The sequence below is a fragment of the Penicillium samsonianum genome (assembly GCF_028829775.1).
Source record: "Penicillium samsonianum strain IBT 33392 chromosome Unknown utg000001l_segment0_segment0, whole genome shotgun sequence".
NCBI lineage: Eukaryota > Fungi > Ascomycota > Eurotiomycetes > Eurotiales > Aspergillaceae > Penicillium > Penicillium samsonianum.
This window is the reverse complement of record NW_026643259.1, coordinates 4,366,084-4,379,165: the sequence shown is the minus strand read 5'-3', so window position 1 is coordinate 4,379,165 and position 13,082 is coordinate 4,366,084. Positions and strand designations below refer to the sequence as shown.

Here is a 13,082-nt window from a genome sequence, read left to right as displayed (position 1 = left end):
AGATTAAGAAAGGAGTAGTTTGATAGACCTCGAATTTATCTTCACTTAAGGTTCATTTCACGCACTTTGCTCTAATAAGGAAATAACGATCTTCTATTAATATTGCTAGGTTGGTCCTCCTTAAACGTCTGTCTTTTTGGCTTCAGTTTTGTCCTTGTTCATTCCTTTCTCTTGCCATATTTGTATTCATTTATGTTATCCTCCTCTTTGCAATGGTCGCCTTTCTTTCTTTCGTTATCCCTCTTCTCCCCCTTGTAGCAGGTTTTGTGCACCCTGGCCTCCTCGTCTCTAATAGCGATATCTCTCGCACCCAGAAAAAGATCAAGGCCAACCAGGATCCATGGACTACATCTTGGAATACCCTGACAAATCTCTCATTTTCTGACGCCAGCTACACTCCTTCCCCAGTTAGCGCTGTCTATCGGGGTACCTGGGAAGACCATACCGCAAACGCAGAGCTCCTCTGGCATGACGTCGCGGCAGCTTTCAATCTAGGCCTACGCTGGAAGATATCCCGAAACACGAGCTTCGCCGATGCCGCTAGTAATATCCTACATGCATGGGCAACCACTCTCACTGCAATCGACGGTGGCGACGACAAGTACCTCACAGCTGGCCTGCAGGGGTACGAACTCGCCAACGCAGCCGAACTCCTTCGCGACTATCAGCCCTTTGTGGACAATGTCCTCCCAGCTGTTGTAGAAATGGCGAATAATATCTTCATCCCGATGCACTACACATGGCTGAACCACGAAGAGCCGTCGGAGCATAATATTCTTCATTTCTTCGCAAACTGGGAGTTGTGCAATGTCGCTTCGGCGATGGCTATGGCTGTCATAACCGATAACCAAACAGTGTGGGATTTCGCCGTGAATTACTTCAAGGCCGGAGATGGAACGGGCGCGATCAACAATGCCATCGTCAATATCGTTGAGGAGCCTGGTACTGGGGCTTTACTCGGCCAAGGCCAAGAATCCGGTCGTGACCAGGGCCACTCAGCATTAGACATACAACTTCTCGGTGTTATCGGGCAGCAGGCCTGGAACCAAGGAGAGGATTTGTTTGCCTATAATGATAGCCGGATTCTCCGTGGGTAAGTACCATCCAACCGTTTCCGCCTTATCAATTACTCATATATCGCCCTAGGACGGAGTACTTTGCGCGATACAACCTTGGAAACGACGTTCCATTTGTCGACTACACGAACGGTATAGTCAGCCACACAGAGATCAGTAGTGCCTCTCGTGGAGCCATTAGACCTACGTGGGAGCTTCTCTACAGCCATTATGTCATGATGAAGCGAATGGACGCACCTTGGACCACTTTATACCTCAACAACTCTCTTGACTATTACCGCGGTGCGGAGGGTGGTGCGGGCTCCTGGGGAGAAGGGTCTGGCCATTACGATGGGTTAGGCTGGGGATCATTGCTCTATCACATGGATGAGTCTGATGTGGTGGCTGCATTCTCCTCCAAATCTGCTTCACCTACGGCAAATCCCACACCAACGGTGTCCACTAAATTGAACTGGGCTGCTAGCGCAACGACTACAACTTCTAGCGTATCCAGCCAAAGTGTGCTTGTTTCGAGCTCAACCACCACAAACTTTGCTACCGTGTCTACCACTTCGGGCACCGAATCATTTGCATCATCAACTATTGCAAACAACAGCAGGACTCCCCAATCTTCTGTGACCAGTACAACCTCAGCCGGCATATCGACAACTTTGCCCACTGCATCACTTGATAGGTCACAGGAAGCTCATTATCATCATCATAGTCATCATCAGCATCATCACGTGGAGGAGGGCCAGGCACTTGGTGCTTGCCACGCATAATACGTCTACATTTAGATGCCCAAAAAGGGCTTCTTCAAGCGCTAACCCTGCGCGAGTTCTTTTTGCCTGGTGCATTTCCTAATTTAGCCGGTCAACTCCTTATTTTATGTATATAATTTTCCCTATACATATGTATTTGTCAACCTGGTCCGTTAGTGTTGTGTTTGTTGCACCGAATCTTTCCACGACTCCGGGAGTCGAAGTCCTATCTCGAGGGTTTCCAAGGAGAGCCTGTTTCAAGAATTACGCGCAACTAATTAGGCGCCCAGATATGTCTGCAAAAGCTTGATTGACATAGCCGCAATCAAATGCAATGATTAATATTCCGATGTGTCCGCGGCATGTACTCCGTATGTCGTAAACTAAATGATGAAACAGATACCCAATTAGGAAAGGCCGATGCCAAGAATCTACCAAAGTGGGGAGTCTAAACCCCCCATCGACTCATCTCCCCAGGCTGATTCTCACGAATTCTTTGCCTATTTAGAATTTAATATGAGACGCTTGCATCTACTCAGATACAATGCCTTTCTACGGTCGTCCTAGTAAAGGTTGCTGCAGTTGTCGGGAAAGACGGATAAAGGCAAGTGGCATGGCCTAACACCAGACCAATTGTAGACTGACATGGTTAGTGTGATCGGCTTGAGCCCGTGTGTTCCCAATGCAGGAGAGCAGGCAAGCCATGTGGCGGCTATCGGGACGTGCCGTCTTTTATGTTCCGCGATGAGAATGATAAGGCGGCTCGACGAAGTGCAGAAGCAAAAGCTAAGACCGAGGCCCGTCGAAGATTGGAGGATAGTGCAGGTCTAGAATCTGATATATCTACTTCTGACTCGCGGGCCGATCGTTCGCCATCGGATGCGCTAGTCTGTCGGAGCAAGGGCCAATCGATCCTGGCTCCGAGAATTACTGCCCCGCTGTCCATCCCATTGGAGGATCAGGGGTTGAGGTTCTTTGTTAACCGTTTTGTGACACGGATGGCCAGCAGAACAAATGTCTCTCTACATGCAAGTATTGTGCAGCCGTCTCCTCATTTTGGAGCCGTTGCTCTCGATCAGTCGAGTCGAGATGCTGTCGTCTCGGTTGGTCTTGCTGCCTTGTCCAATGTCAATAATGATAGAGCACTGCGGATATTGTCTCGAGAGAAACACGCCATGGTCATAAAAGCCGTGCGAGAAGTAGTGGAGAACCCCGCTCAGGCCAATCCCGACAGAACATTCCACTTGATCTTAATGCTGGGTCTATACGAGGTACGCTCGTCCAATTGACCGATTTTACTTGCACTTTAATAATTGCAGCCAACTGACCTGCGCAGATGGTCAGCTGTACTCCTAACCAGCTCGACTCTTGGATAGTACATCTGGATGCTGCCGCTGCTTTGCTTAAACAATCCACCTTTCGGCTATCACTCACGAACTTGAACCACCGAGCCCACTTACAATTCTACTTTGTTGTAATTGTCAAGTATTTCTCTAAGAGGGTTGTGAGCCCGAATCTACTGAACTGGTCCCCTGATCTAATACCCTCTGCTCCACCAGAGATCTTACCAGGCGTCCATCTTGTTGACATACTGATAAGATTCACAAAGTTCGATGTATATGTGCATCACCGAAAGCCCGACGCCAGAGCAGTAGTAAACTCAGCGCTATTGTTTGAAGATGAACTCCGCGAGTGGGAAGCCCACCTCCCATTACACTGGTCCTTCACTGTGAAAGAATCCAAGACATGCGAGCACACCTATCGTGGCCAGTATCATGTCTACAAGGACATGTGGGTTGCGATAATTTTCAACCACTACCGTTGGGCACGACTGGTAGTCAACGAGACCATCGTATCCCAAATTTCTATGATGGCACGACCCACAGGAAACGATGTGATTCAACGGCAGCAAGCATTGGACATAATTTCTTGCATGGCAATTGACATATGCGCCGGAGCTGCAAGTCAGGAAGCTATCTCCGAGAGAGGAGTTGCCGAAGACCCATCACATATACCACTGTTAAATGGTACCTTCATGCTGCTTTTCCCATTAGGAGTTGCCGGAGGCGCGGCGGGGACTCCCGATGAAGTTCATGATTGGGTTGTTGGAACGTTTGAACGAATAGGATGTACGACGGGGATCCGGCGAGCTTTGGAAATGATACCCCATCTGAAGAAATCAGTCGGTAAATGGAAACTAGATCAGAAGCGGTGGAACAGCATGCACGAGTATAAATGAAAGTTAGGCAGAAAGGCAGCCTGCAAACCTCATTCTGGATATGATCTTCTCCTACTCGTCGCACTAAGATGTGTTCGGGAATGTTTTGGCAAGCTGGATGGGGTACAGCGAGATATAGCGGCATACTACACAAACTTTAGAAGATCACCTTCTAATTAAAGCCAAGCTGAAGTGAAACCGAAGCGAACTGCCTCATTCTTCTACATTATTCGTTTTCAGGCTGTACGGGGCGCGTTGGTCGTTATATGCAAATACTTCCGAATCAGAGGCATCCAAAATGCATGCATAAACTGGGGAACATAGAATATTTTTCCTTACGCAGTCTCTCATTGAAAAACTATCCACGGATTGAATCCTGGGGACTACATGTATGTATGTACGGAGGTACTCCCTAGGTAGGCGGGCCATATATCCAGATTAGGTAATACTGATTCGCGCCTGGGCCGGGGCGCGTATTCGCGTCTCTCTTTAGACCTCAGACCTTCTATTGTCTTATTTGACATTCAAATTCCACATATCCTGTCAAAATGGCGAGCGAAGCTGGATGTGAGTTTATAATCTCCCACTATCTGATTCTGCCAAGATATAAGCTGATTGATATTCACTTTAGGGTCTTGCGACGCCAACGATGCGGTCCATGTTACTGTCATTCAACCCGGCGAGAAGAAGCCGAAAACACTTTCAACGTTCCACCCCCAATTTACCTATCCTATTTTTGGCGACGATGAGCAGATCTTCGGCTACAGAGGCTTGATTATCCGTTTGCGCTTTGCGGCCCATGATTTGCGCCCTCATGTTCACATCTCGTACGACGAGAAGTTCAAGTCGGTCGGTGACACAGCTGCTGTCGATCTTCTCGATACTTTGAAACCTTTTGTCCAGCAAGGTGAGCTCAATATTTGCGACAACATGTGCGATATAAGCTAACGGTTTTGCGCAGAGGCGTTCGCCAATCTCCAAGACTATGAGAACGCTGTTCAAAACGACACAGGCGCGAAAGATTTCAAGCCCCCGGGCGAGTTTGTCATCGGCTACGAGGTCGATGACAGAAAATATGAGGTCTGGGCCGGATCACTTGCAGACCCAGAAGTACGGAAAATTCTGGATCGCATGCAGGTTCTCGTCTCCCTCTTCATTGAAGCCGGAACTCCCCTAGAGACAGATGACCCAGAGTGGACGCTCGACCGGTGGAGGGTATATTTCGTGTATGCTTTTCTTTCGTGCTGGTATCCGTGACGTGAGACTAATTAAATTTACAGATATGAGAAGGTGACTCCTCCAACACCAACAGGATCATCATATTCGATCGTTGGATATGCCACAACGTACCGCTATTGGTATTATCAGCGGGATCAATCACAAATTCCCACAGTCAAGAACGACGAGTTCCCGCCACCAGAAGTCAAAATTTCTGAGCTTCCTGCACGGATCCGCATTGCCCAGTTCCTTATTCTCCCTTCACACCACCGCTCCGGTCACGGCACACACCTATATACCACAATTCACGCGGCCTGCATCGCAGACCCAACCATTTTAGAATTGACCATTGAAGATCCCAATGAACAATTCGATGCACTGCGGGACACAGCCGATTATTGTCTGCTGCAGCCGGAGTTCCTGAAGCACAACGTGAATCTCAACCCCGACCCCCTCGGAGCGTATTCTCAAAAGAAACGCCCTCGCAATGTGCCCACTTCCGCCCTCATCCCCACCAAACTTCTCCACGATATCCGCAAATCGTTCAAGATCGAACCTACACAGTTCGCACATGTTCTGGAGATGTACCTTCTCGGCCAGATTCCTCAAAGCCACCGCCTGGCCGGCGGCACAAATCTCGCTCGACTGTTGATCAAGAAGTTCAAGGCTGAAAATGAGGATGACCGACGCTACTACTGGTGGCGTATGCTAACCAAGCAACGTCTCTATAAAAAACACAAAGAACTTTTGAATGAACTGGAACTTCTAGACCGGGTGGAGAAACTTGATGCTACTGTCCAAAATGTGGAGGAAGGTTACGAGATCACATTGGATGCGCTCGAGGGCCGCTTGCCAGAAGGAGGTGAATCGGATGAAGAGGCAGAGGCAAATGACCAGGCTAGTAAGCCTCCTACCGGTAGCCGAGACCGGCGTGTCAAGCGCAAGCTCACAATTATGGATGATGATGATGACGAGGAGGAGGACGGGACCGAACTAGCTAAGCGACCAAGGGTTTAAAAGCCTTGCGGTGGTCAGCTATCTTATGTACTATGTAATGCACACGATGGTGTTGTTTTTGAAGCATTCAACAGTTTAGTCTTATACACGGTTCTCCAATATGTGTACAACTTCAGAAAGCTCAATTCTAGTCGATACTCACTAATTTATGTTACCGAAAGCTCTTCATACTGGTAGATCTTTGGATTTGATACGTGGAATCGTAAATGTAAATGGAAAAATATAAAATTAAAAAGCCATTTGAGAGTTGAAAAGTTCCTTGCATGTGTAGATGGTCACCCAAGCCACATTTGGGCTCGGCACTTCCCTTTTTCCGGCTTCCTCATCGCATCTCTTGGAGCTTGAATCCATTGCTACTCTCAACATCCCCAGATAAATCAACAGGCCCCTTCATTAGGGTTTAATTTCGCTATTCAATCCATAGGTCACAGACTTTGGACCTACGCAGCAACCCGCGCTCTTTCAACTCTGTGCGCCAACTGATCCTCCCACCTTCACCCACCTCGTCGATCGCATTCCAAAATGGTAAGCTCCAGCTTTACCCAAACGCTTTTTCTGATACCTGTACTAAGTCAATTTTTGATCAGTTGCCTCTCGGTCTCCTCACGGCCGCACAGGGCCACCCCATGCTGGTGGAACTGAAGAACGGCGAAACTCTGAACGGCCACCTGGTTACGTGCGATAACTTCATGAACCTGATTCTGCGCGAGGTAGTGCAGACGAGTCCTGAGGGCGACCGCTTCTTCAGACTACCCGAAGTCTACATCCGGGGCAACAACGTAAGCCCTCTGACGAGCAATCAATTCAGGGCCCCGCTCTTTTGCTATATACTAACAACCCACCAGATCAAATACCTACGAGTTCCCGAAGAGATTGTCGAGATTGTCAAAGAGCAGCAACAGAACCAACCACAAGGCCGTCGCGGCGGGCGAGACGGTGATCGTGGCCGCGGTCGTGGTCGGGGTGGTGGTGGTGGTGGCGGCCGGGGTGGACGTGGTCGGGGACGAGGCGGCCCCAATTAGACATAGGCTTGTTCTGCATCAATGATTTTAAGAAGACGGCAAACGAGATACCCCCGGAGGAGACGGTGGTAAGGTCGCTCGGAAGGTCCGGTGGAACGGTTTGATCGAGCATGGCCGTGGCGTATCTGGCTCTGTATTTTCACGGCATCTGGGTCATTTGGTCGATTTACAACTACCTCTAAATGTTATATTCCAAAAACCCAAACCAGACCTACGTATTTCTCTGTAAACCCCGTGCAATTCAAGATGCGAATATTCGGGGATGTCACGTGATATCAAACTCCAGATCAAATCCGCGGAGGCTAAGCTTCCGATCAGTTAGCCACAAGCGGATATGTCGCGGCGGGCGTTGGTCCTCGATGGCCTATGGTACTCTCTGTGTCCGTCATTTACAGCTCTGAGCCTCAGTCGATCAACAGCATTCCCCAAATCCAAGGGACGAAACCCGAGACTATATCAACTACCTTCGATTTCTAGCCCGAGCTCGGGTTCGCGCCGATGCTACAACACCTCAGGCGGCGATAGTTCCAAATTCTCATATAATGCAGCACATCATAATGATCGGAGCGAAGCACGGGAGCCGCGCGAGAATGAATACCGTGACGCTCGCCTGTCTCCGGATTCAACATACGCCAGGCCACCCACACGACGAAAAGACCCGCTATACACACGAACACATAAGGTGCAAGATGACCTCCTAGGAAAAACGAACGAAGGGCTAGAGTCCCGATTGCAATATGCAATGGACAACAAGCCCAACATTCGTCACATAACGCAGATCCTGCGACTGCTCATTCGGGACCGTCATGTCCAGCCGAATGCTCGCCACTACAAGGCGCTGATCCTTGCAAATACCGATAACGAGAGGGGCTCACCGCAGCTTGTGCGCGGTCTTCTGGAGGAGATGGAGAATAATGGTATCACCGCGGACTCTGGCACACTCCACGGCGCATTGCAGGTAGGTTATCCGGTTGAACCGAGCTATATATGCACAGCGAAGCTAACGATTCAATTTCCAATACAGGTCCTCGCTGTACATCCAGACTACCTCCTACGACAGGAAATCCTCAACAAGCTCCGAGACCGGTGGCTCACGCTGAGCCCAGCCGGGTGGCATTTTGTGGCGGCTGGTCTTCTCCGCGAGAACCAGATCGAGCTCGCGCTCGAGCATGTTGCATTGATGGGGCGCAAGGATATATTTGTGGAAAATTGGCTACACAGTATAATTGTCTACACGCTCTGCGACCATGGAGAGTTGGATGAGGTGTACAACGTGATGCGTGCGCGCGTCGACCAGGGCCACGACATGACCCATCGGCTTTGGATGCACGTGTTGACCGAGGCAGGGAGGCAGGGCCATTATCCTATGGCACACTACGTGTGGCGACGGATGGTCGAACTGGGCTACATGCATCCACTAATTGAAGTCTGCGATGACGTATTGAAAATGGCTGCAAATGCTGGTGATACAGAGATGGCGAGCTCTGTGTTCCGCTACCTTCGTGAGAGCGGGATCTCGCTCGAGCGCACACAGTATGAAAGACTTGTCGAGACGCATGTGGCAGCAGGTGATCTGCCTGCTGCGTTTGAAGCGCTTTGCACCATGCACGAAGCTCAGATTCCTCTGGCGGATAGCTCTACGGAGCGTGTTCTCGCGCACATGATACAGAGTAAAGTGGATCGTCGGGAAGCGTGGCAGATTCTCAAGCGGTTGAAGAATGCGAAACGAACTATTCCCATCGACTCTGTCCGTGTTATCGCGGATCTCTGTGAACACGATGCTCATGACGATCCATCTGTGGTGGATGACGGTGTTGGGTTCTACAAAGAGCTCTATACGTTATGCCCCGAAGGCGCGGACGTGCGAGTGTACAACGCGCTAATTCGGATGTGCCGAACGGCCCGCAACCGCGAATCGGGCATGTTCCTGGTGAAAGAGATGGCGTCACTTGGGGTGGTACCGAACGGTGTAACTTTCGAGTCTATCATTCTGATGTGTCTGGATGCGGGAAATTTCCGGTCCGGTTTCATGTACTTCCAGGACCTGATGAAGCGGGACACCAGACTCAGCCCTGAAACGCAGGAGGAAATCCGTGAGATCTGTGCCGGGTCTGTGGACGAGTTTGCGATGCGACTGCAGTATCACCCCTTCATTCGAGACGATGTGAGGAAGCTAGATGAGGAGCTGCAGCAGAAACAGAAGGAAAGGGAAGCGAACGAGCAAGCTGGTCGCCACCCTGTACCCCCTGCGGTTCGTCGGCTGAACATGTCAGACGAGCAGCGACGTGATTACAACAAAGAGCGTCGAAAGAAGAAACGACGCCGCCTCGCCATTGAGCAAAATATGAGAGAGGAGGGTTGGGATGAATGGGAAGCCGGTGGCACCGACAATGGCTCTGCCAAGTCCGAGTGAAATTGTGAAACTGGAATCCTTTCGATGTCCTTTGGGGATATGTTTCAATCTCGATCAGAATATTCATTTCCTTGACGGCATGTTGCCTGGATTATGCAGCTAATGCAAGCCACACAATCCCCCAGGAACACCAATATCCTTTCTGGGCATGTCACACAACTTTCGACCTCGGTCAGTATGTATATATCCTGTACTATAATCCTCTTCGCACTTGTATTACCTACATCTTTGCCCCAGCATTATAGCAAACTTGATTTGCCTGTTCTGTTCTCAAATCATCACAAAAAGAAACCCCTGGGGCCGCCTTGAACCATAGACCCTGTTCCCTGTTGGTGGATCCCTGTACTATAAATAGTCGGACTGAAAGACCTTGATGACGATCATGGGGTAAATGTCGCACAGTAAGACCTTTATGAATGTCAAACAGCGATTGATTCGATGATTCGAAGGTCGAGAAATCAAGCAAGTTTTATTGTAGTATTGATTATTGAATGGACATTCACAACATTCCCCTGAAAGTGATCGGCGTAGGTTTCCGAGTGCCAAGGGCTCCCGTCGGGAAGGGTAAAACGCCTCCTCTTTAACTATATAATTCCCTCCCTCTCCCCTCCTTATTATTCTATCTATCCAACTACTCAATTGTTTATTTGAACATACTCTTTTCTACCCAAAAGAAAACCTATTTAATAATTCAAAATGCAACTCACCACCATCCTCCCAATCGTCCTAGCAGGCCTAGTCACCGCACGCCCCGCCGCCCTACAGTCCAAGACAATCACGGACGACATCATCTGGAGCGTATCCAACTTCACCGTGGGCTGTTCCCAAGGCGGCTGCGTCTACAGATATGATATTGTCGGCCGCGAGAACGAAATGACCCCCAAGTTCCGCACCCACTGCAGCGGCATCACAGGCCAGAAGCTCGACTGTGACGACAAGAATATCACAACCATTGTTTCTCCTGCCGCAAACCCAGACTGGAATGTCGATGTCACCCACACCTGGAGATCCCGGCTCAGTGACAATACCCTCGCGACTTGGTTCCAGAATGGCGCGAAGAATGTTACCGTCCCTGACTACAACCCCATTCAGTTTGTTATGAGGCCTACTCAGGAGTACGGTATTGCCTAAATTGCTACCAGTCTTGACCTATGACTCTTTTTTAATTGGAAGGATTTGGCTGTTTGTTTTAATGTAATGGATGGTCTCAATGGGTCTGGTCTCTTTTGATGAAACATGCGACATGTGGCTCAATTGGAAATTTCTGGGATTTTCTGATGGAAATATTTTGTGTACTTAGTTTGAGACTGTACGATGTACAAAGTAATTGAACTTGTTGCTACAATAGTATATAATAGGTCAGTCGTAGGATATACAAAGTAGTAGATAGTACCTGGGTAGCCCTGTGGAGAGCACCAGGGCTTAATTGACCCGGTGACATCATCCGCTGCGCCTCGAAAATAACTCCCCGTGCTTGCTTTGCTTTGGATTGTATATTGTCTTTTCTGTCACATATTTCTGGTGGAATACACAACTTATAAATACTTATATACTCTGCAAATGGTAAGCCAGCTCCATCTCAATAACCTTCCAACTGCTAACCTTGGAATATCCTCAGTCATCAATTCTCCGCCAGATAGTCGCTGGTCCAAGACTACAACACCCAGAAGCAGGGCTAGATCTCTGCTATGTGACAGACAATGGTAACATACTCATCAATTTCATGCCAAAACATACACCCTTATTGACATAATCCACAGTCATCGCAACCTCCGGACCATCATCAACATACCCAAAGCGCGCCTACCGCAACCCACTAGACGCACTGGTCAACTTCCTCGACACGAAACATGGCGCAAACTGGTGCATCTGGGAATTCCGCGCCGAAGGCACAGGATACCCAGACTCAGAGGTCTACGGGCGCATCCACCATTTCCCCTGGCCAGACCACCACCCACCGCCATTCGCGCATATTCCGAACATAATGGGCAGCATGCGGAACTGGCTACAGCGACTAGACGAGGAAAAAGTCTCACCAGACACGGACAATAACGAACGGGTCGCCGTCGTGCACTGCAAAGCAGGCAAAGGGCGCAGCGGGACGATCGCGTGCGCATACCTGATTAGCCAGGAGGGGTGGAAGAAGGAGGACGCGCTGCAGCGGTTTACGGATCGGCGCATGCGGGTCGGATTCGGAAACGGCGTCAGCATCCCCAGCCAGCTGCGGTATGTCGGGTATATCGATAAGTGGGCGAACCAGATGGGGAAGCAGTATGTCGAGCGGCCAGTGGAGATACTGGAAGTTCATATCTGGGGGTTGAGGGATGGAGTTAAGGTTGCGGTGGAGGGGTATGTGGATGAGGGGAAGAAGATTAAATGTTTTCATATGTTCCATCGGAATGAGCGTACCATCGTTGAAGACGGGGGCTCGACGTCTGAGGAACAAGAGGCTCCCACGTCAAATCCCAACTCGGACCCCAAGATCAAGAATCCAATCCCGTCGTCTGCGACCTGGTCCCCCATGGTATCAGGATCAGACGTCTCCGGCTCATCGTCCTCAGTGGGCAACAATGTCTCAGCAATGATCTTCAAACCCAACAACCCAGTCATTGTCCCCAGCTCGGATGTGAACATCGACTTCGAGCGCCGCAGCAAAGCATCCTACACCGGCTTCGCGATGGTAACCTCCATCGCGCACGTATGGTTCAACCCCTACTTCGAAGGCGGAGCCGAGCACGACTCGGGCGTCTTCGAGACAGAATGGGACGCGATGGATGGGATCAAGGGGAGCGCGAGAAAGGGGATACGGGCGTTAGACAAGCTGAAAGTTGTATGGCGGTATCCTGCGGCAGAGACCGTGGAAGCCAGTGCAGCTAGCAAGAGCAAGGGGGAAGGGAAGAAGAGCGAGAATAGCCTGCCGGTAGCGGGGAGGCCGATCAGCGAGCCCAGACCTGGTGATCCCATCCATGAAAGCGAGCCGCCTGACTGGCGCGGACTGCCGCAGGGAGATAAGAAGGAGAACCGGTCTCCTTCCGAGAGTTCGTCGCAGAAAAGTATTGCTGCGAGCATCTCGGACAAGACTAAGGAGCTGGGACATACCCTGGAGAAGGAACTTGGACTGCGGAAGCAGACGGGTGATAGTCGGGATGTTAGTCTTGCTGGGAGCGATGATGAGACAACCACTACCACCGATGATGAGGGCCGGAAGGTCAAAGTTAAGAAGGCGCATAGTGAAGGGCTTGAGGGGATGAAGACGAATTATGCGAAGAATGGGGAGGGAGGAGGATAAAACAAATCAGAGCTATATGAGTCGAGTGGGAAATAGTATTAGCTAGAGCGCTGGAGCTTGTACAATTGCATAAGTAATACATAGTGCAT

The 13,082-nt window shown here is 49.9% G+C and overlaps 7 protein-coding genes across 7 annotated transcripts; all 7 read left to right on the top strand.

The window, feature by feature from the left end:
* Nucleotides 1–212: 212 nt before the first annotated feature.
* N7471_001679 (uncharacterized protein) lies at nucleotides 213–1,837 on the top strand (the record flags this gene model as incomplete). The annotated part of the gene is made up of 2 exons (XM_057274400.1): nucleotides 213–1,093; nucleotides 1,147–1,837. 2 exons carry the CDS (start codon nucleotides 213–215, stop codon nucleotides 1,835–1,837), a joined length of 1,572 nt encoding a protein of 523 aa, XP_057142579.1.
* A 523-nt stretch (nucleotides 1,838–2,360) lies between these two features.
* On the top strand, nucleotides 2,361–4,055 carry N7471_001678 (Zn(II)2Cys6 transcription factor; the record flags this gene model as incomplete). Its single annotated transcript, XM_057274399.1, has 3 exons — nucleotides 2,361–2,420; nucleotides 2,470–3,087; nucleotides 3,153–4,055. The coding sequence occupies 3 exons, from the start codon at nucleotides 2,361–2,363 to the stop codon at nucleotides 4,053–4,055; spliced, it is 1,581 nt and encodes a 526-aa protein (XP_057142578.1).
* A 527-nt stretch (nucleotides 4,056–4,582) lies between these two features.
* On the top strand, nucleotides 4,583–6,269 carry hat1 (histone acetyltransferase catalytic subunit HAT1; the record flags this gene model as incomplete). Its single annotated transcript, XM_057274398.1, has 4 exons — nucleotides 4,583–4,601; nucleotides 4,666–4,941; nucleotides 4,996–5,260; nucleotides 5,315–6,269. The coding sequence occupies 4 exons, from the start codon at nucleotides 4,583–4,585 to the stop codon at nucleotides 6,267–6,269; spliced, it is 1,515 nt and encodes a 504-aa protein (XP_057142577.1).
* Nucleotides 6,270–6,791: 522 nt separating this feature from the next.
* Nucleotides 6,792–7,291, top strand: N7471_001676 (U6 snRNA-associated Sm-like protein LSm4; the record flags this gene model as incomplete). Its single annotated transcript, XM_057274397.1, has 3 exons — nucleotides 6,792–6,794; nucleotides 6,857–7,048; nucleotides 7,115–7,291. 3 exons carry the CDS (start codon nucleotides 6,792–6,794, stop codon nucleotides 7,289–7,291), a joined length of 372 nt encoding a protein of 123 aa, XP_057142576.1.
* A 334-nt stretch (nucleotides 7,292–7,625) lies between these two features.
* Nucleotides 7,626–9,704, top strand: N7471_001675 (pentatricopeptide repeat protein; the record flags this gene model as incomplete). Its single annotated transcript, XM_057274396.1, has 2 exons — nucleotides 7,626–8,249; nucleotides 8,316–9,704. 2 exons carry the CDS (start codon nucleotides 7,626–7,628, stop codon nucleotides 9,702–9,704), a joined length of 2,013 nt encoding a protein of 670 aa, XP_057142575.1.
* Nucleotides 9,705–10,400: 696 nt separating this feature from the next.
* On the top strand, nucleotides 10,401–10,835 carry N7471_001674 (uncharacterized protein; the record flags this gene model as incomplete). The annotated part of the gene is made up of 1 exon (XM_057274395.1): nucleotides 10,401–10,835. One exon carries the CDS (start codon nucleotides 10,401–10,403, stop codon nucleotides 10,833–10,835), a length of 435 nt encoding a protein of 144 aa, XP_057142574.1.
* Nucleotides 10,836–11,264: 429 nt separating this feature from the next.
* N7471_001673 (putative phosphatidylinositol-3,4,5-trisphosphate 3-phosphatase) lies at nucleotides 11,265–12,993 on the top strand (the record flags this gene model as incomplete). Its single annotated transcript, XM_057274394.1, has 3 exons — nucleotides 11,265–11,267; nucleotides 11,323–11,407; nucleotides 11,465–12,993. The coding sequence occupies 3 exons, from the start codon at nucleotides 11,265–11,267 to the stop codon at nucleotides 12,991–12,993; spliced, it is 1,617 nt and encodes a 538-aa protein (XP_057142573.1).
* Between the last annotated feature and the right edge of the window lie 89 nt (nucleotides 12,994–13,082).